At 60.8% G+C, this 18,371-nt stretch overlaps 2 protein-coding genes across 3 annotated transcripts in view; both read right to left on the bottom strand.

The window, feature by feature from the left end:
• Positions 1–303: 303 nt before the first annotated feature.
• Msantd1 (Myb/SANT DNA binding domain containing 1) lies at positions 304–5,576 on the bottom strand. The gene is made up of 2 exons (XM_070021604.1): positions 5,257–5,576; positions 304–544 (listed from the first exon to the last, which is right to left on the bottom strand). Exons 1-2 carry the CDS (start codon positions 5,574–5,576, stop codon positions 304–306), a joined length of 561 nt encoding a protein of 186 aa, XP_069877705.1.
• A 4,533-nt stretch (positions 5,577–10,109) lies between these two features.
• Positions 10,110–18,371, bottom strand: part of Htt (huntingtin) — a 122,788-nt gene continuing 114,526 nt past the window's right edge. For both annotated transcript variants that reach the window (XM_070021755.1, XM_070021756.1), the window contains exons 62-67: positions 17,937–18,051; positions 17,636–17,849; positions 17,287–17,392; positions 15,096–15,258; positions 14,781–14,941; positions 10,110–13,688 (exon numbers count right to left, since the gene is read on the bottom strand). In XM_070021755.1, coding sequence (XP_069877856.1) covers positions 13,475–13,688; positions 14,781–14,941; positions 15,096–15,258; positions 17,287–17,392; positions 17,636–17,849; positions 17,937–18,051 — 973 coding nt within the window. In that variant the 3' untranslated portion in view covers positions 10,110–13,474. The remainder of the gene's footprint in view (positions 13,689–14,780; positions 14,942–15,095; positions 15,259–17,286; positions 17,393–17,635; positions 17,850–17,936; positions 18,052–18,371) is intronic.

Raw genomic sequence — 18,371 nt, 5'->3', positions numbered from 1 at the left:
AGCTCCCAGTCCCCCTGCCCGTTACTCTGATGATGAGCAGACTGCAGAACATTCTGACAAGGAGCGATCCTGGAGGCCTTGGCCTGGGCCTGAGGAAGGGCGTTCATGCTGGAGATGGGACCCTGGCTCCCAGGGCCTGATGGGTCCTCACAGAGCCCCTGGGAGGGGCATTTGTAGGAGGAGCAGCCCGTGAGGCCTGCTTCGGCTGGCCGTCTCTCGGGGCCCTGCCTGGGAGAGCGGGCGCTGTGCCCAGTGAGCCAGATGACGGGCCGCAGGTGCCCGCCGCCGCCGCTGCCGCCAGGCCTAGACGTTGGACTTGGCGATGATCTTCTCGAGCAGGCTCATCATGCGCTCCTGCAGCTGCAGACTCTGCACCTGCAGGATGTTCTGCTGGTCCAGCACGCGGCGCACCTCGCGGCACGTCTCCTCCATGGCGCGGCTCAGCCGGCGCTGCTCCTCCAGCATGGCCTCCAGCAGCCGCAGCTTCTTCCTCTGCAGGTGGCAGCTCTGCACCTTGCGCTTCTTCACTGGCCGCTCCTCTGACCTGTGGGGCCAGGACAGCAGCGGCTGTGGAGCGCGGCTCACAGCCTGGGGCACCCGGGGCCTCACGACGCCCCTTCCCTCCCCCCGCCCCTGCCCTTTCGCTCTGCTGACCCGATGAGGCCCTGGAGCCACGGCCCTGCCCTGACAGGAAGCAGGCAGCGGGGCCTGGGCACTGCTGACCCAGGGACAGTCCGCATCCTGCGCTCTGGGGGCACGAAGAGGCACAGTGGCCCAAGATGCCCCAGCCCCTGGGCTTGGGGGGGCCTGGCCTCAGCAGACTCGGGGTGGACAGGCCAGCCCGGGACACGGGGGCAGCTGTGTGTGTGGCGCTTGGTGCTCCCCGGGGAGGCCCGGCCCAGCGAGGCCCAGCTAGCCTTGGGCAGATGAGGAAACAGGCACTGGGAGGAAGGGCCTGGGATCCGAGCCCTTGGTCTCCCTGCAGCTGGAGATGGGACCTGGAGGTGGGGGGGTGGGTGACACAGCCCACAGGCTCCTCCCAGGGCCCGGAGCTCCGGCAGAAGTGGGAGGTGGAAGAGCACGGGCCCGGCTGCCCGTGGAGCCCGTAGCTGGGGTGGCAGGCGTCCAGTGACCCTTGCTGAGAGCCTACCCCACGCCCGCCCGCCTGAGCCGAGTGGGCAGCCCGCCTAGGGACAGTGGCGCCCTCCCCAGCTCTGCCTGTGCCTCGGGCAGCTGAGCCTGGGAACCCAACTCAGCCATCCAGAGAACAATTGGCCATAAATCCCACCCCGTTTGCGTCTGGGCCCTTCCGTGAGAAGTCTCCAGTGGGAGGCAACGGGCGGTGGCATGTCGGCCGAGGGTCCCCCGACACGGACGCCTCCCCCACCTCGGCTCCCCAGAACTGAAGATCGTGACTCAAAGCCATACTCTTCCCAGTCTCCTCAAAGCTCGTCAACTCCTATTTTAGCGTGAAGGCCCACTGTGTGTGTCCCTGCCTCAGAAGCGCCTGCTAAGCTGGCTGGCCAGCCCTGCACCCCAGGGTGCCTCTCGTGCACGCGCTCTGGCTCTCCGCTGCCCAAGCGTGGGAAGATGGGGTGGGGGCGCCACCGCTCTGGAGGTGCAGCCCAGCCCCTCCTCCATGCTGTGGAGGGAGGGGAAGGCCCCCCCCCCCGGCAGGCCCCAGGGGGGCGGGCGGGCTGGAAGTTGCCAGCCACCCTCTGGGGAAATACTGGTTCATCCCCACCTAACAGAAGGGAGACTGAGGCAGAGAGGTCAAGGAACTTTCCATGCAGCTAAGGAGCCCCTTGGGCCTGGGGGCACTAAAGCCCGGGCGGGCGGGCGGGCGGGGCACCCGGGTGGCGAGAAGAAGAAAGACACACTACCTGAACTTAAGGGACAGTAAGCTGGAGGAGCTGTCGGAGCCATCGTCCTCAAAGCGGCCTTCGTAGGAGCACTGGGTATACGGTAAGTACAGAGGGGTAGACTTAGCAGACGGCGACAGAGACGCCTCGGTCTGGGACGTGGAGGGCCCCGGCTGCTGGCCATCCGGAAGTTTGCCCTCACAGGACTCGGGGACCTTGGCCAGAATCCTATCAATGGCTAGGTAATAGGGCCAGTCCGGTGGGACGGACTCGCTATCTGTCATGCATTTTAATTTCCTGAAACGAGAGACACAAGAGCCAAGGGTGAGAAACAGCTAGTGCAGCCCGTCCCGCCTGGCCCCTGGGCAGAGGGGTCGCCAGGCTCCAGGACCCCAGGGTGAGGTGTGTGCCAGCACGGCAGGAGCCTCCACAGCCAGCTCGGGGGCCCGGGACAGCAGGATGGGGGTGGGGGGCACTGGGACCTGAGCAGCCTCCTGTTAGCAAGGCAACACAGCCAACATAAGGGTGTCTTCGGGGGCAGGGACCCGCTGCTTTCGGGTTCTAGATGCTGCAGTGCGTGCACACTGCTTTTCACATGTGTACCAGCAGTAATGAAATGCCGTGACTAGATGGTGTATTATACACAGGGTCAGAAGGCATTGTAACAAAACAGAATCACAGGAGCACAGGCCACAGTGTCCACAGCACTGAGGCTGAATCTGGTCCACGCTACTTTGTTGTATGACCTTGGGCAGGTTCATTAACCTCTCTGAGCCTCCACTTTCACATCATTAAAATGGGGATGAAAGAGTAAGCCCCTCACAAGATGGAATTCATCCATGCTCAGCGCCTAGCCAAGAGCACGCTAGTTTCAGTGTTGCTGCTGGCTGAGCCTACGGGAGCCAGCCTGGGTCCTGACCTGCCGCTGGGACCCCATCGGCCTGGGCAGGACCCAGATCCCGACCGCACACTGGACATCCGGGCACACGCCCCATGCTTCGCTCTACTCCGGCCCCCTGCCAACAGTCAGCACAGTGCATTTGTGCCCGGGGTTGGGCCAAGGCCCAGGCCTGCGCCCCACCCTCTCTGCACAGGAAGGGAGGCCTCAGGGTGGCTGGCTGTGGCCAGCCAGGGTACAGGCCACAAGCCAGGGTGGGTGGGGACCTCTGCCTAACAGACGGGGTCTCCCAGTGCCTGCCAGTGCTCTCTCCTAGGAGAGAGCTGAGGGCAGGCCGGGCCCAGGCCCGGCCCTGGCCTCACAGTCACCTGTCTCCACGGCTAGATCCTGCATGGACAGCTGCCAGCAAACAGGCACAGCGGAGGAGCAGGGCCGCTGACTCCACCAGGCCACAGGTGGAGGGGCTGGCTGTGGGGAGCCGGCAAGGCCTGGGGCTCCTCCCACCACGTGGACGAGGCCCACGGGGCAGCAGCTGTACTCCTGACAGTGGAGGTGTGTCCGACCACCCTGGGAAGGGCGTGGGGAAGGTGAACCTCACACCTGGCATTCCATCAGCCCCCCACCCCCGCTCCCCCACAGCTACCCCTCCTCCTCCTCCCCCATCTGCCTCCTCCACCTCTGCTGGCCACCCCGTCATCTTCAGCACAGAGGCCCAAGTGGTGTTCCAAAAAACTATGTCCCATGGTTAGTATGATAACCTTCCTATACAAAGAGTTCTGGAAGAAAAATATGCAGTGGAGAGGCTGGGATAGAAACTGTTCACCCAATCACAGCGTCATCTTAAGACGCTCTTAAGGTCTGTGTGGCAAGACGCTCTCCCTATCTGGACCTCAGTTTTCCCCTTGGTAAACACGGCTGATAGAAGTGTGTGCACGCCTAGACCACAGTGGCTGTTGAACCCCGTCCCCGGGGCCTCCTGGGCTCTCAGACTCCATCTCCAGGGCTGGAGACAGAATCCCTCCCCTGGGACGCTGAAGAAGGCTTTCTGGATAAATAATGAATAACTCAGCCAGGCGCCAACTGGAGCACGCCCAGGCCACCACTGAGGAACTGAGTTAGAAGGGAGGTGGGGAAACGGTGCAGGCCGATCCTCACTGGGTGCTGGGGCCAGGGCCCAGACGACAGGGAGCCAGGCAGAGCAGCGCCGGGCGGCCGTCCCCACGTGCCTGTCCATCGCTGGACAGCAGCCGTGCCCCAGCCCTCACGCCACCCGCGGAAGGTTCAAATTAATGGCAGTTCTGCTCAGTAGCTCCTGTCAGGCTGACCAGGGGAGGGTGTGAGGGTCAGACGATACAGACAGGCTTCAGACCCCTCCTAAAATCAACACACGTGGAAATGGGGTCTCAGGGCCTGAGGGACTTTCCAGGCCCCAGGAGACCTGCCTGGCTCCCAGGAGGCCGGGCCCTGAGCAGGGACTCCCCTCCTGCCTTGTCCGGCCCCCCCTGGGCTGGCGTCTCCCTGAGAGGGGCGTGGAGCTCCTTCCTCTGTGGCCATGCTCTCAGGCAAGTGTCTACACAGCACCTTGTGAGGCCGGGGTGGCGCCTGCCAGCTGGGGACCCAAGGCCTCTGAGCAGCCTGGACAGGCCTCTCGTGGGCCCAGTGCCGTCTGCCTTCAGCTCCTACCACGTGCCTCACTTCTACACCATGACCTTCAACCCTCCTGTAACCTTCACCCCATGCCCCCCAGTTCATAACCCTGACCATCCACGACCCCTAACCTGCCTATGATCCCTTCCGGATCACCTTCACGGCCGGGCCGTGCATGGTGGTTTGCGTGTGGGGTCACGATGCTGGTGGCAGAGGGGCCCTGGGCACACAGGCCCCTGCTGTGGGGCAGGGAACAGCTGTCCTGGCACGAGCCACAGGAAAAGTTAAGGGAAGATCTAGAGATCCCCAAACCAGGAGTCCCCAGGGCCAGAGCCAGGCTCTACCCCTGAGCTGGGCATGGGGTCAGCCCCCAATGTTCCCTTCACCCACCCTGGGCCTAGCTCAGATGCTGTTCAAAGTTCCAGACCGGGCCAGCCAGGCCTGGGAGCCGAGCCTTCTCCCTCTGGCTCGCTCTGCCTATCTCTACGGGGGGGCCTGACGCTGCTGAGCTCAGGGACCGTGGCGGGCGGGGCCCAGCCTGGCTGGCGGCCTGCAGCTCCCGCCTGGGCAATGTTACCCCCTGAAGCGTTGTATGGGAAAGGACGCCATCTCGGTCACACCAAGCATCAGCCCCAGACCCAGGAAGACGACAGCCACCCAGCACTCCCACCCGGGAGTTCCTGACCAGGCTCCTGCTCTTGCTGGGCCTCCATTTCCCGGCCTCTCCAAGGGCAGGCCGCACACACGGTCAGACGAGGCCATCTCACCCATGGACCCCTGGTGACCCGGGGTCCGAGGTGGCCAGGAGCAGGCGAGCGCAGCCTTCTCCTGCCGCCGTCCCTCACCCACCTGTACTGGAAGGTCATGTTGGTGATTTTGATCTTGATCTCTTCGCCCAGACGGCGCTCGCCGGTCATCTCGAAGAGCTTGCTGGCCATCTTCTCATATACCTTGGCGTTGCGCTTCGTCTGTTTGAGCTCCTCGAAGAACTCCTCCCAGACGAGCATGAGGCCGCGCATCTCGGCGTCCGTCCAGTTGCGGGCCCGCCGGTGCTTCTCCGTCGGAGGAGACACAAGGTAGCTGGGCACCTCGGCGGCCGCCATGCTGGAGGCCCCTGCGGGGTGAAGGACGGTGCTCAGGTGAGGCCCCAGGCCCGGCCAGCGCACCATGGGCGGAGGCAGTGCGCTTGCTCCCTCGCTCGCTCGCTCGAGGCAGCTCCACGCTCAAAATGGGGCCTACATCTGACAGGCAGGAATTTAGTTAAAAGCTTTTAAACGGGAAACGTCATTTTGATGTCACGTTTCCATAGCAACAGAGCAACGGCATAAGCTACAACAACAGAAACCTTTTAACTGAAAGCACAGGAATCAGGGCCGCACTGACGGGCCATCAATATTGCAGGAACCGGCCGGGCCCCACCTGCAGCCCAGCTCCCTCTTCCTCTCACCCGGCTGGTCCTTGGGCCTCACAGCCCCTGGGACAGCCGCTCCGTGGGCCCAGCAGGCTTCCCTGAGGCCTCGTGACACCCCACATCTCACCTCACCTGGCTCACGCAGGCCAGGGAGCTGGGACAGGGCAAGCCGAGCCACAGAGAGGATGGGCAGATTGGTCCAGAGGAGCCTATGGCTGCCCTGACGAGGGGGCTGCTGGTGCTGTGGGGTCCCTCACTCTTCCCAGAAGACCCCACCAGGCTGGCCTGAGGGGGCCCCTCAGGCCACTCTGATAGCACGAACTCTTAAGGCCCTGCTCCCCTCATCGGCCCCACCCACTGAGCACCCTGAGCCTCAGGTCATGTGGATACAGGGAACCAGGCTAGCCAGAGCCCAGCCCCGGCCCTGTACGCAGTTCAGGCCAGCGGGGGCCAAGTCCTCCCCTCGGGCACAGGCAGGGGCAGGAGCCCTGCACTGGTGGTGGAAACAAGCACCGTGCGGAGATGAGGAAGAGCCCTCGGGAAAACTGGGAAAAGCCTAAGAAAACTCATGGGAAGCGCTGGACACCCCGGCAGTACACTAGGGCCAGGTGGGGCGTGCAGGGAGCTCCTGCAGAGCCACGACCACAAGGCTGTGCAGGGGACACAGCACCCAAGGTGGGCCGAGGGCCGGGCTGGGCACGGGACGCCTGCCTCTGCAGGGCTGGGCAAGGCCCGCACCCCAGGCGTCCATGGGAGCCAGGCCGGCAGGAGCGCGCCATGGAGGGTCTTCCAAGGGGAAGGCTTGCTTCAGGGCATCCATAGCCAACACTTAATTTTTGCCAGTCTGGAGCTTGAACTCAGGGCCTGGGCACGGTCCTTGTGCCTCTCAGTGCTCAAGGCTGGCGCTCTACCACTTGAGCTCAGCACTACTTCTGGCTTTTTCTGTGTATGTGGTGCTGAGGAATCAAACCCAGGGCTTCATGCATGCTAGGAAAGCAGTCTACCACTGAGGCACATTTCCAGCCATGACTAACATTTAAAAGGTAAAACTCAAACAAGAGTCCATGGAGCCCAAGGCCCCGGCGGGCCAGTACACCATCGACAGGCCTGCTAAAGCCCATGTCCCCCAGCTCAGCAAGGGAATGGCGAGCGACTGTCCGTCTTGGACTTGACCAAAGGGAGGAGGAGCTGCGCCCTTGGAGAAAGGAGCACACGGGGCCCATAAGCAACAGCAGCTGACCCAGGAGCTGCCCAGTCTGGCTGCAGCATGTGGCGTGGGGAGGAAGCCTCATGGAAGTGTCTGGGGGACAGCAGGTGTCCGTGGCAGCCCCCGGAGGGCTCACTGGCCTTGCCATTCACCCCCACGCCTGGTGGCGCCCCTTATCTGGCTCTGGGGGGAGGGACTCGGGGATATGTACCCACCACCCAGGCATGCAGCCCCCTCCAGATGCTCACGGCTGCTGTACTTAGGGCGCTTGTGATGGCCCCCTCGATTCCACTGTGCTACGGGCAGTCTTTGGTCCTGCTGCTGGCCTGCCAGCTCCCCGCCGCCCTCTAGTGTCCAGTGTGGGGCCTGGGCCTGGCTCTCTGAGCTCGGAGGAACATGTGCAGGGTGCTTAGAGGGCCCCTTTCTCCAGAAAGCCCCTGCTCCTCTGGCACGGGAGTGGACGCTGCGGAGGGAGGCTGGGGACCGGCCCCCTGGCCTTCGCAGTCATGTGGAATTGGCCCCCGCACGCACGGAGAGACAAACAGCCTCGGAGTCCAGCCTCACCACAGCCCCTAGCCTCAGCATGGGGACCACAGGGCTGAGGGGGACCACCAACCCCCAGCACAGCTCCTCCAGCATCCTGGGGGAGCCATGGAGGCCCCTCGGCCCCACCCAACCCCTTCCACAAATCCTCTCAGGGCTTGAGCTGGCATGAGGCCCTGGCAGGGGACAGCTGCCGATGGTGGATGGCACTACTGGCGCTTGGGTTCCCGTAGCCAGATGTTCCTAAGGGAAGCGCCAGTACCCCTGCCTGCCCGAGTTTGGTGGCAGTGTAACCAGCAAGGGCCGCCCCATGCCCCCTCCCAACCCCAGCAGCACCTGCAGAGGTGTGGCTAGGTTCCTACCTTCTCTTCTCAGCTTTGGGGTACACTGGAGCCTTAGAACAGGGACCGCCCAGGGTGGGGGCTCCTCTTAAGCAGAGCCTTCACCTGGGCCTCCAATAACAGGAACATACTGGATTGGCCAAGCCAGTGCCCCCGCCTAGGGACCTGTGCCTGTCCCAAGGGGTGCCCTCCATACCTTGGCACAGCTGCATGGCCTGCTGGGACCTCAGTCGCTGTGGGACGGGCCCAGGGTGGGTGCCCGGCAGCACCTGCAGGGAGAGGGAGCAGTCAGCCCAGAGCGGGAGCCGAGGCCCGGGGCCGGGCGGACTTGCTGTGTTCTTGGGTCTCAGTGCTCCCTCAATCACGAGGCTTAGCCCAATGCGGCCCACCTCACTCAGCATTTGTGGCACCTGCTCTGCCTGGGCTGGGCCAGGCTCAGGAGCACAAGGCCCAGGACAGAACACGGACAGCACGCCGGGTGCCAGGCGCATTCTGGAGCAGGTGGCTGTCCGCCAAGCCTGGGCTCAGGGGAGGAATTTGGAGGCTGGAGAACAGTCTGGAAGGCCTGGAAGCACGCATGTACCAGTGCGTGTGCCAACATGTATACACACATACCTGTGCATGTGTGTCAACACACACCTGTCAGAGTGTACAAGTGAGCAATGGCCAGAGGTAGCAGGGCCAAGTCCAGGTGACCTAGAACAGCTCAGAAACTAGAACTGCATGGGAGAGGCAAACCACCCCTGGGGGGCTGGGAAGGGTCCTGGGTGGACAGCAGGGGACTTGGGGGTCTAGCTCGTACGCTGGGGGCTGCCATCCTTCTGACCCAAGACCCCGAACTTTTAGCCCTGTCTTGGCTGACAGGCTGCCCTGACCCACTGGCCACATGGGTCTGGCATGGCCCGAACGCCTGCTCTGCAGGAAGCACAGGCCGGCAGTCCTGACGCGCTTCAGGAAGGTGGCCACGCCAGCGCTGGGCTCACTCAGGTCCCTGGAGAATTCCTTGGTGCCTCACTGCGCTGCCTGAGAGCCTTTCGAATCCGGTAACCAGTGCTCCCGGCAGCTCCAAGACACCCAGAGCTGGCGTGGGCACTCACCTCACACTGGCCGCCACCCTCACCCCATGCGGTTAGGCGCTTCCTTTGGGAAGGTGCTTCAGAATGCTTTCAGAAGGAAGACATAAAAGCCGCTGCCGGCAGGAGTGTCCGTCCCAGGGGGTGGTGGGAGAAGAGGGGCCTAGCCACCTGCCTCCAAGCCCGCTCTGGCCCTGTGTGGCTGCTGGAGCCAGTGGGGCACGCTGCCAGCCTACACCAGGGGGCCTGCCCCTCTCTCATCCAGTTGGCCCCATTCGGCAGGCGTGTCAAAGGTCTGCTGTCCACACCTGAACCAGGGCGAGGGGTGCTTCGTTCCACTAGTGATCTGAGCTCAGCGAGTTCCAAAGGGCGGGGCCGCTGGGGGTCCAGGAGTTTAGTGACCTCCCGCCTGCCCCCCACCAAATGCACATGTGGTAGGGCCACTGACAGGGAGAGGATGGGATGCTTAGATCACAGCCTGGACCTCACAGAACCTGAGGAGGCTGCAGGCCTCTCCTGGCCTCACCCACAGGGCCAGCGCCTCTGGGGAACCGTGACATCTCCCTCCAGTTAGCTGCAAACAGCAGGCATTCAGCAAGTGCGCACCGAATGCAGGGCCGGAGGCTACGACCCTGAGCACCAAGCTCTGGGGAGGGGCCTAGGAAGGCACCGAGATGAACAGAGCATCTGGACAGGAAGGACCTACAAGCTGCAAGGGATAGGGCAGGCACCGTGGCCAGCACAGGCTGAAGGTGGGAAGGCCAGTGTTGGGGGTGGAGATGGGACTGGGTCAGGCACACGGGGGCCAGTAGTTAGGAAGGGGGCCAGAGAGGCCATACAGGGCCTCCAAAGCCAACCCTGTGCTGTGTCCAGAGCCTGGGAGCCACTGTGGAGGCAGAAACAAGGCCATAGCCAAGGCCTGGCCCAGTGAGCTTCCAATGTCATCAGAGCTCTGCCAGTGCCATCTGCCAGAGACGGAGGCAGAGGCAGCCCCCTGGCCCGGCCAGGCCCAGGTTCCTACCTTCATCACTGCCCCTGCTGTGGCTGGCTGAGGTGTGCGAGCAAAGCACGCCTCACACAGTACCACCGCGGGGAGGTGTCCGCGCAGAGCATGCCTCACACAGTACCACCGGTGATTAATTGTTCCTTTAATTTGTCTGTACAGTGTCTGCAGCAGTTTAAAAAAAAACAAACAACTAAATATACATCTCATGTCAGTCCTTCCTCTTGGAAGTGGACAGCCAGGCCTGGGCTCCGGGACTCGCCCATCCTGGCCCTGCTGACTCCGGGGAGCCGATGGCCTGCTCCCGGCGCTGCTGCCTGCGCGTGCATGCGCGCGTGCACGGCTCACAGCGGCAGTGCGCACGGGGCCTCCACCATGGCCACAGCTGGGCGGGCACATCCCCAGCACCACGACGCCCAGCCAGCTCGCAGCACAACTCTGTCCCCACACGCCCAAGTTTGTCAGGCCCTGCCTGGCCCTTCTAGGCCCCCTTCAGTTGTCACAAGTCTGTTTGGGCAGCTTCTGCTCAGCCTCAACAGCTCTCCGTGTCTTCTGCACTGACCCTGGGCGGCTCGAGGACCCCGAGTATGGGCAGTGCCGGCGACAGTCCCAGTAGGGAGAGACTGAAGTCCACGCGGGGATGTCTGCCAGGAGGAAGCTTGTGGGTGGCAAGAAGAAAGTACCTTCCACCTCCACAAACACCTGGCTAGTCCCAGACCGCCAGGTGGCCACGAGCCAAGGTATTGCTGTGTAAGACCCAGCCCAGCCGGGCTCCGTGGTGGGCAGGCACCGGAGGCTCCCCAAGAAGTCCCTGTGTGCCTTCCGGTGCCTTCCCTCCTGAGGGGTGCAGGTGCAGGCAGAAACAAGAGCAAAAAAGGACACTTGACAGCTGGGAAGTCACCTACATAGGCCAGCAGAGCCAGCAGAGAAAGGGAGGCACATTTTTGGAGAAGAAACATGCTTAAGTGCATTGCCAGATAATTCTACCCTGGTTTCAGTAAAATCTTTCCTGATAGTACCAGCAGGAAACAAAAATAACCTTACCTCCCCACACACACCAAAAAACTGACCACCAAAAGCGGTATTTTCAATGAAATTTCAGAATCCATACATTTGGAGGAACTTGATAAAGTCTCCGGTCCTTCTGCGGAGTTGACCAGATGACGCCGCTTCCTGCGGGCTCCCTGGCGGCGGGCCCCTTCTCTGTTGAGTTCCGCTCCTCAGGTGCTTGGGTCACCCAGCCAACGTTCCATGGCGGATCTCAGTTCAGTGCCAGGAACCACACAGGTGCGTCCAGAGGCCTGGCACATCTGTCTTCAAGTGTGTGTGTGTGTGTATACAAATAGATTCGTGTGTGCTTGCACATGCGCACACCTTACACGATTAGACACGGGAACTCATGTACATCTCGAACACAGGGCAGGTCTTTGGGTTGACGTCCCCACCAAGAAGGGCTATCAGAGCCAACAGAACCAAGCCGAGCCCAGGACAGGACCCCGAAGGGCACGGCTCCACACTGTGCACTCACAGGGTTATTTCTCACATGTAAGCACACAGCCTGGAGCAGCATCTGGCCTGTTGGAACAAGCTGGGTGTGGGGCGGTAGTCCACAAACACTCCCAGCAGGCATTCATGGGGAAAGCTGGGATGAGAAGCAGGAGTCCTGGATAAGCGAGAGAGCTGGTGACCTCCTTACTTCTCACTAAAACCCGCAAGGTCCTCCTCAAACTCAGAGCCTCTTCTCTGCTCAGGTCAGCTTGGGAGGCCCCTGCCGGGACTGGCAAAAGACTCAGCAGTGGGGCTGCAGTGGGGAGTCCCCTCCCTGTGCCCCCCCCCATGAGCACAGTGGGCAACTCTGCATTCTGGCTGTCCCCACCTCCCCTCTCCCCCCAAGGGAGTGCAAGGGTCTTGGGCAGTTGAAACATTGACAAGACTGACAAGCAGTTAACTAAAAGCTCTCTCCTTTGGAAAATAGTACTGAATCATCATGTACCAAGGTAAACCCTGAAACATCAACCACTGGGCTAACTAGCATACAGGTCACCAACCATGCAGGCTAGCCTCCAGGGTGCAGGGAGGCAGTGACTGTCCTACCACCAAGTCAGACAGTAAGCAGAACTTCCAACTCAAGCCAAGAAATCAGAGAAAGCCTTTCTGTCCTGGGTTCATCTTCATTTACAGGGGCACTCCAGGGAGCTCTGATGGGCTCGCAGAGCGGTCCCTGAGCTGAGCTCAGCTGCCACAGACCCCTCTCCTCCTTGCCGTCTCGCCCTGTCTGAGATGGAGCCCCTTTGTGGGCTCTGATGCAGATCTCTGGGCTGAAAGGCCTGGGTAGGCGCAGAGCTGGGAAAGGAAGGGAAAGAGGAGGTGTTGGGAGTTTACCCTTACCACTTACTGGAACACTATGCTTTGTTCTTGACTAACAGAAGCCTAGGCAAAGTAGAGCACAGTGACACCCTGGGGCTGCCGGTCAGGTACCTATTTGGACCCACTGTGCAGAACAGGCAAGGGATGGTGTATTCAACACTGCTGGCCAGCTCCATGGAGACCACCACCTGGAGTCAGCTCAGAACTAGTTATCAGAACCAACATTTCTGGGCGCTAGAGACCGCTCACGGCCGCCCTTCCTGACAGCGAGAGGAGTGCTGCAGTGCGCGCAGACCCGGACGGCGGACAGCAGGTCTTCGCCGCCCCTGGAGCCAGCCCGAGGAAGGGAGGAAGGGTTTCTGCTGTGGGCACCCGACGGCAACCTCTGTCTACATTCTAAGTAAATGTGAATGCATAAAAAAGGGAGACGTGCCACCAGGTATTAGGATGCTACAGGAGGCACCGGCTGAGCGGACGGAGCAGCTGGAGGGGGCGTGGCAGCCTGGGGCCCTCCCACCTCCAGGGACGTGATCACATGCAGCACAGGCCTTGCAAATCACACACTTTACACGGGCATAGGAAGAGTTACATTTAAAATTAATCTCTTTACTTACAGATAATTTTTAAGTCCTGAGAACAACAGAGAACAGGAGACAGGAGCTAGGCGCCTGGCACCCTAGCCCCAGCTGGCTGCACACCACAGCGTCTGTGTGCGGACACCGGTGCACCAGGCGTACCCTGTTCAGGAGACGCGAACGTGTGCCAGCCCACTGGGCTGGTGGGAGTCTGCCTGCGGGACAGGAGGGCTCAGAACCAAGACTCCTGCCCCAGGGCAGCTGCCGCCTGGTGAGCACTCGAAGGACGCACACCCCACTGACTGGGACTGGCACCAGAGACAGCAGGGCCAGGACGCAGGACGCAAGCTCCACCCCCGACACGCACATTCCCTGCATGGCCGCCGTCGCCGCTGCAGAGCACTGCTGCTATGAGTTATCCCACACTGCTAGCTGCCCCCCAACAATGCAAGCGGAAGCCTGAGGTGAGGCAGGCGTGTGCTTGCACGCTCGGTCCAGGCTCCCGGCTCTGGCTCCTGCAGCTACTAAGCCATCCTGCCACAGGTGCTCAGCAGGCGGTGACCTTATGGACATTTCGCAAACACGTAAGTAGCCGATGATACGGGCCTCCTGGTGTGGCTACCACTTCAAACACAGACTGGAAGGCCCTGCGATCAAACTCCTCCTCTATCTGGTGTCTGTAGAAGTCTGTGGCAACCAGGCAGAAAAGGTTCACATCCACCTGCTCCAGCTTGCCCATCCTGCTGATGAGGTGTGGAAGGCTGGCGAGGAGTCAAGGGAGAATGCTGGCAAGGGTGGGGAGGGGCTCCCTGGGGAGCCCTGTGCGCAGGCTGGCGGGCTGCAGGAACACCAGCACCTATGCCCCTCTCCCTGCAGCCCAGCTCTCCCACACGGCAGCACTTACCTGACACAGTGCTGGTAGCTGGGAGCCCCGCGCCCCGGCTCAGTGCAGGGAAGGCCGCGTGTGGCTGCTTGCTGGTCTGGCCAGCACAAGGGAAGGCAGGGCCGAGCTGTCGGCACTGCCGCAGCCACTCTGAGCAGAGCCTCTTGTGGTCTGCTGAGGGGAGGGGTACTAAGCCGGGAGCTCCTAGCTGGCAGCACTGTGGGGCAGGAGCTGGCTCTTCACTGAGGACTTTCCCTGGGAGGCGGCCATGGCACAATGACACACGCTAATGAGAAGCAGCACTGGGAAGAAAGCCAGGGGGCAGAGCATGCTAGTGGATGGACCACCGCAGGGCCAGGGGCTGACCTGAGCCGCCCCTCCTCCACCAGCCACTAACCCTAACCAACACGGCTGCCACACTGCAGCGCCCCCCCCCCCCAGACCTCCCTCCTCGAAGCCTGGCTGGCAAATGGCTGGCCCTTCTGTTTTGTGTCCTGTCCATATTTTATGTCTTTGGGACTGGGCAAGCATCACCTTGATGCTGTGGGGGTCTAAAATGTTAGGTTTTAAAACCTTCAGCGAAACCTGATACTGGGAGAAAATGAAGGAGGAGATGACACTGTTCAGAAAGGACTGTACTCATCACCTTATGTAACTGGAACCCCTCTGTACCTCAATTAAAAAACAAACAACAGGGGCTGGGAAGGTGGCTCAGTGGTAGGGCGCTTGCCTTGCATGCCTGAGGCCCTGGGTTCGATTCCTCAGCACCACATAAGCAAAAAGAAAAAAGCCGGATGTGGTGCTGTGGCTCAAAGTGGTAGAGCGCTCGCCTTGAGCTGAAGAGCTGAGGGACAGCGCCCAGGCCCAGAGTTCAGGCCCCACACAAACAAACAAACAACAAAACAACATCTGAACCTAATGCCAACAGAGCAGGCAAGGGCTGGCAGGAGGTGAGCACAGGAAAGGATACATGGCTGAAACCCAGAAGCTGGTAGACGCGCTGACAAAAAAGCAGGAGAGGCTCCACATGGCCATGGCGACAGGCGTTCTCTGCGTGAAGTTGGACAGGGACAGCATAACCCAGTCCCGGACCATCGATGACTGTCCCGCGCTGTGCAGAGTCTGGAACACCTAGGGAGGAGAGACACAGCTAAGCGGGGCCGCGCACACCGGCTGGGGCCTGAGCTGCTGCTGGTTAGGACTGGATGGCCCTGGCGGGCGGCGAAGCCAGTGGAGACCTGGAGCCAGCTCCACCACTGCTCCTTCCCTACCCAGTCGCCTGTACCTTGTGCACCACGGTGGCCATGAACTGCGGGTACGGCTGCTGGCTGGATAGAAACTCTCCGATGACTTTGTTCATGACATCCTGGGGCGGGAAGAAGTCGTCCAGGAACTGAGGCAGGATCCTTGCCACCACCCTGGCTTCACAAGGAAACCCCTTCCTGATCCTGGAAGGGAGGCATCGGGTCAGAGCATCGCCCTGGGCCCCGCCCAGGGCTGCCCTGCAGGGATGTTTCCCATGGGGCTCAGGCCACAGTACAGTATGAGGTCTTGAGAACAAATTGTGACATTCTGGCCCTCCCTCTGCTCTCCTCACTGGAGAGGTGAAGGCCGTCAGTGTGCTGGGCAGACCTGGGACTTCCCACCCCTTGTGGGATGGATCACAAAGAGGGATGTGAAAGTACTAGAAAAAAAGCCAGCAGGAATAGCATTGGGTGACATCAGAGAACACATTTTCCAGGTCCAAGTACGCTATGGACTCCTCCCCCAGCTCCTCTCTCTTCCTTCTCTTCCTTCCTTCCCTCCTTCATTTTAGTGGTATTAGGGTTTCAACTGAGGACCTGCTAGGCAGGCACTCTACCATTTGAGCCGTGTCTCCAGCCTGTTTGCTCTGGTTATTTTGAGGTAGGTTATTTTAGTCCAGGCTGACCTCTCAAACGGCTAGGATTACAGATGTGACCCACCAGCATCTAGTTCGATGAACTTTTTTTTTTCTTTCCTTTGGTTGGTCATGGGGCTTAAACTCAAGGTCCAGGAGCTGTCCCTCAGCTCTTCAGCTCAAAGCAAGCGCTCTACCACTTGAGCCACAGCGCCACTTCCAGGCTTTTTTTGCTTATATGCCCATTATTGTAAGGCAAGTACTCTACCACTGAGCCCCCTTCCCAGCCCCTCCATGAAATTTTCAACACCCCATGTCCCAGTGCCTGGTAGCCCTGCTACCAACTGAGGCCTTTTCTTGTTCTCAAAAACCTGACGGTTCTCTTGCCGACTCATCTCTCACAGACCCTGAATTCTGAGCGTGGGAAGACACTGTGTGCCTATGAGTGCAGTGCAAGGCGGAGAAGTGCAGAGTGGCGCAGCACACGGCTGTGCCTCCTTACAGTGAGCCCGAGTGTGCCCGCCCGCAGACTGTGCCCAACAGTCCTCCCCGGGGCCCCAGCAGGATCCCCGAGGGCCCTGGGGTTGAGGGGCCGCGCCGAGCACTGAACCATGAACTCCGTTAGGGCAGTGGCCTGGCTACGCACTGGCACGTGCCCAACTCCAAGCCTGCTCACAGGCAGCGCTCTATCGTGTGTGCACTGGAAAGTGGCTGCAAGACTGACATCTTCAGAGTCAACATAAGCCGGGCGCTGGTGGCTCACGCCTGTAATCCTAGCTACTCAGGAGGCTGAGATCTGAGGATCGCGGTTCAAAGCCAGCCCGGGCAGGAGAGACCGTGAGACTCCTATCTCCAATAAACCACCAGAAAACCGGAAGTGGCGCTGTAGCTCAAGTGGTAGAGCGCTCGCCTTGAGCTGAAGAGCTGAGGGACAGCGCCCAGGCCCAGAGTTCAAGCCCCACGGCCGACAAAAAAAAAAAAAAAAGAGTCAACATAGAAACAGGCTGGTGTCTAGAATACTTTCTCTGGCCAGAGAGGACACAGGTGAAGAAGATCTTGGGGTGTGCTCTAGGGACAGGCCTGATGGACTCCCATCGGCCTAACAGACCTGAGGATGAAAGACTGGGCCTTGTCCTTGAGGAGACACTTGGTGTGGCTCCCGACGCTCTCCAGAACGGAGACAGACAGGTGTGCAGGGTGGAAGGCCCCACATACCTGCCACGGCTCTCAAAGATGTTTCTGTTTGTTCTGACCTTTGCCTTTGCTGGAGCCTTTCCCAACAAAGCTGTTAGGTGCCCTGTGCTCCAGCCCACAGGCCCCGAGGGTAGGAAGGAACTTGCTTCTACCTCTCTTCACATAAGGCAGCGAGCGTGAATGGGACACACACCTACACCCGTCCCACAGGTCTCTAGGAGAGGCTGCCGTGGAGTCAGCCCTACACTCCCATGTTCTGGGCCCAAAGACAACCTATCACACGAGATTCCCCAGGCCAGGCCGGGCTGGGCCGGGCCTGGATCAGGATCAGGGTGCCAAGAAGATGAGCAAATGAGCACAGTGGCAGGCAGCACAGGGCGACAGAGCAACCTGAATTTCTTACCTGTCGAAGAGAACAGACACGCGCTCCATAGCGACGATCACGGACTCACTATCTGGGGCTGCAGGGCTGGGGTCCGAGGCTCTGCCTGGACTGGCTTTCTCCTTTCCTGAAATGAAGGTGCTCCAAGTTGAGGCCTAAGAGGCTCTGCAGACCACACCTCATACAGAGCTTACCACATCACCAGAGGTGGTCCCGGGAAGCCAGAAGCCAGCCCAACCCCCAGCTCAGCCACAGGGCTGCAGCCAGACCCCGTGGTGTGAGCTCAGCTCAAAATCTCTCCCAAGTCTTAACACTACAGATGCCATGCCAAAGGGACCCAGCCTCGTGTCCCCAGGGTGCAGGAGCTCACCTGTGTACATGCAGGTGAGCATCAGGCCGAGCGCTGCCATGGCCCGGTGCGGGCTGTGCACGTTCACCCTGTCCACACTCAGCTTGACCAGGGACTCTGTGTCCAGCCGGGAGAGCTGCTCCGACAGCAGGAGGCGCTCCAGGCCGCGCAAGGCGCAGTGGTAAATGGTGGACGGGGTGGAGTCCTCGCTGCCGGTCAGCATCACTCCACACATCTGGACACGAGGAAAGGTTCATTCTCGCCACTGACTGGTGCAGCCATGCCTCCCCTCTTCAGAAGAGGCCCGGTAGAAGCTGCCTACCTGTATTATAGATGCAGAAAACTCCGGCCCCACATCTAGAGGATAGTTCTCGATTAGGTAGAACGCGGTGGCACACATCACCAGCACGTGCTGCTGGCTGTGAACGTTCACGCAGCTGAGAACAGGAGTCAGATGTCATGCTTGGCCTGTCTGCAGTGGGGACAGCCTCACCGCACATCCAGCCCAACCGCAAGTCCAGAGCTATGCACCCCAGCGGCCAGCCTGCCCACTGCATCCTACCCAGCTGTCTGTAGCGGCGTGCCTCTGCCGGCCTCTGCACGCCTCCTGCCATGCTGTGCTCCCACAGTCCACTCCCACCCCCTAATGAGGCCGGACACTCCTTCACATCCAGGAGGGATGGGAGCTATTTTCTTCCTGTGTGAACGTGCCATCCTGTAGTCCTCTGACCTTCGGGATCTCCATGGGCACCTGTCT

This window comes from Dipodomys merriami, unplaced genomic scaffold, assembly GCF_024711535.1.
Source record: "Dipodomys merriami isolate MVZ:Mamm:240054 unplaced genomic scaffold, mDipMer1.0.p SCAF_143, whole genome shotgun sequence".
NCBI lineage: Eukaryota > Metazoa > Chordata > Mammalia > Rodentia > Heteromyidae > Dipodomys > Dipodomys merriami.
Note: the sequence above shows the minus strand (reverse complement) of the source record. Positions and strands in the feature narration are given on the sequence as shown.

Excerpts from the sequence above, each read along its gene's own strand:
- Msantd1 (XM_070021604.1), bottom strand. The coding sequence starts at position 5,576 with ATGGTGCGCTGGCCGGGCCTGGGGCCTCACCTGAGCACCGTCCTTCAC. Across the intron at positions 545-5,256 it reads AACATGACCTTCCAGTACAG|GTCAGAGGAGCGGCCAGTGA; the intron begins GTGGGTGAGGGA and ends CTGGCCCCACAG.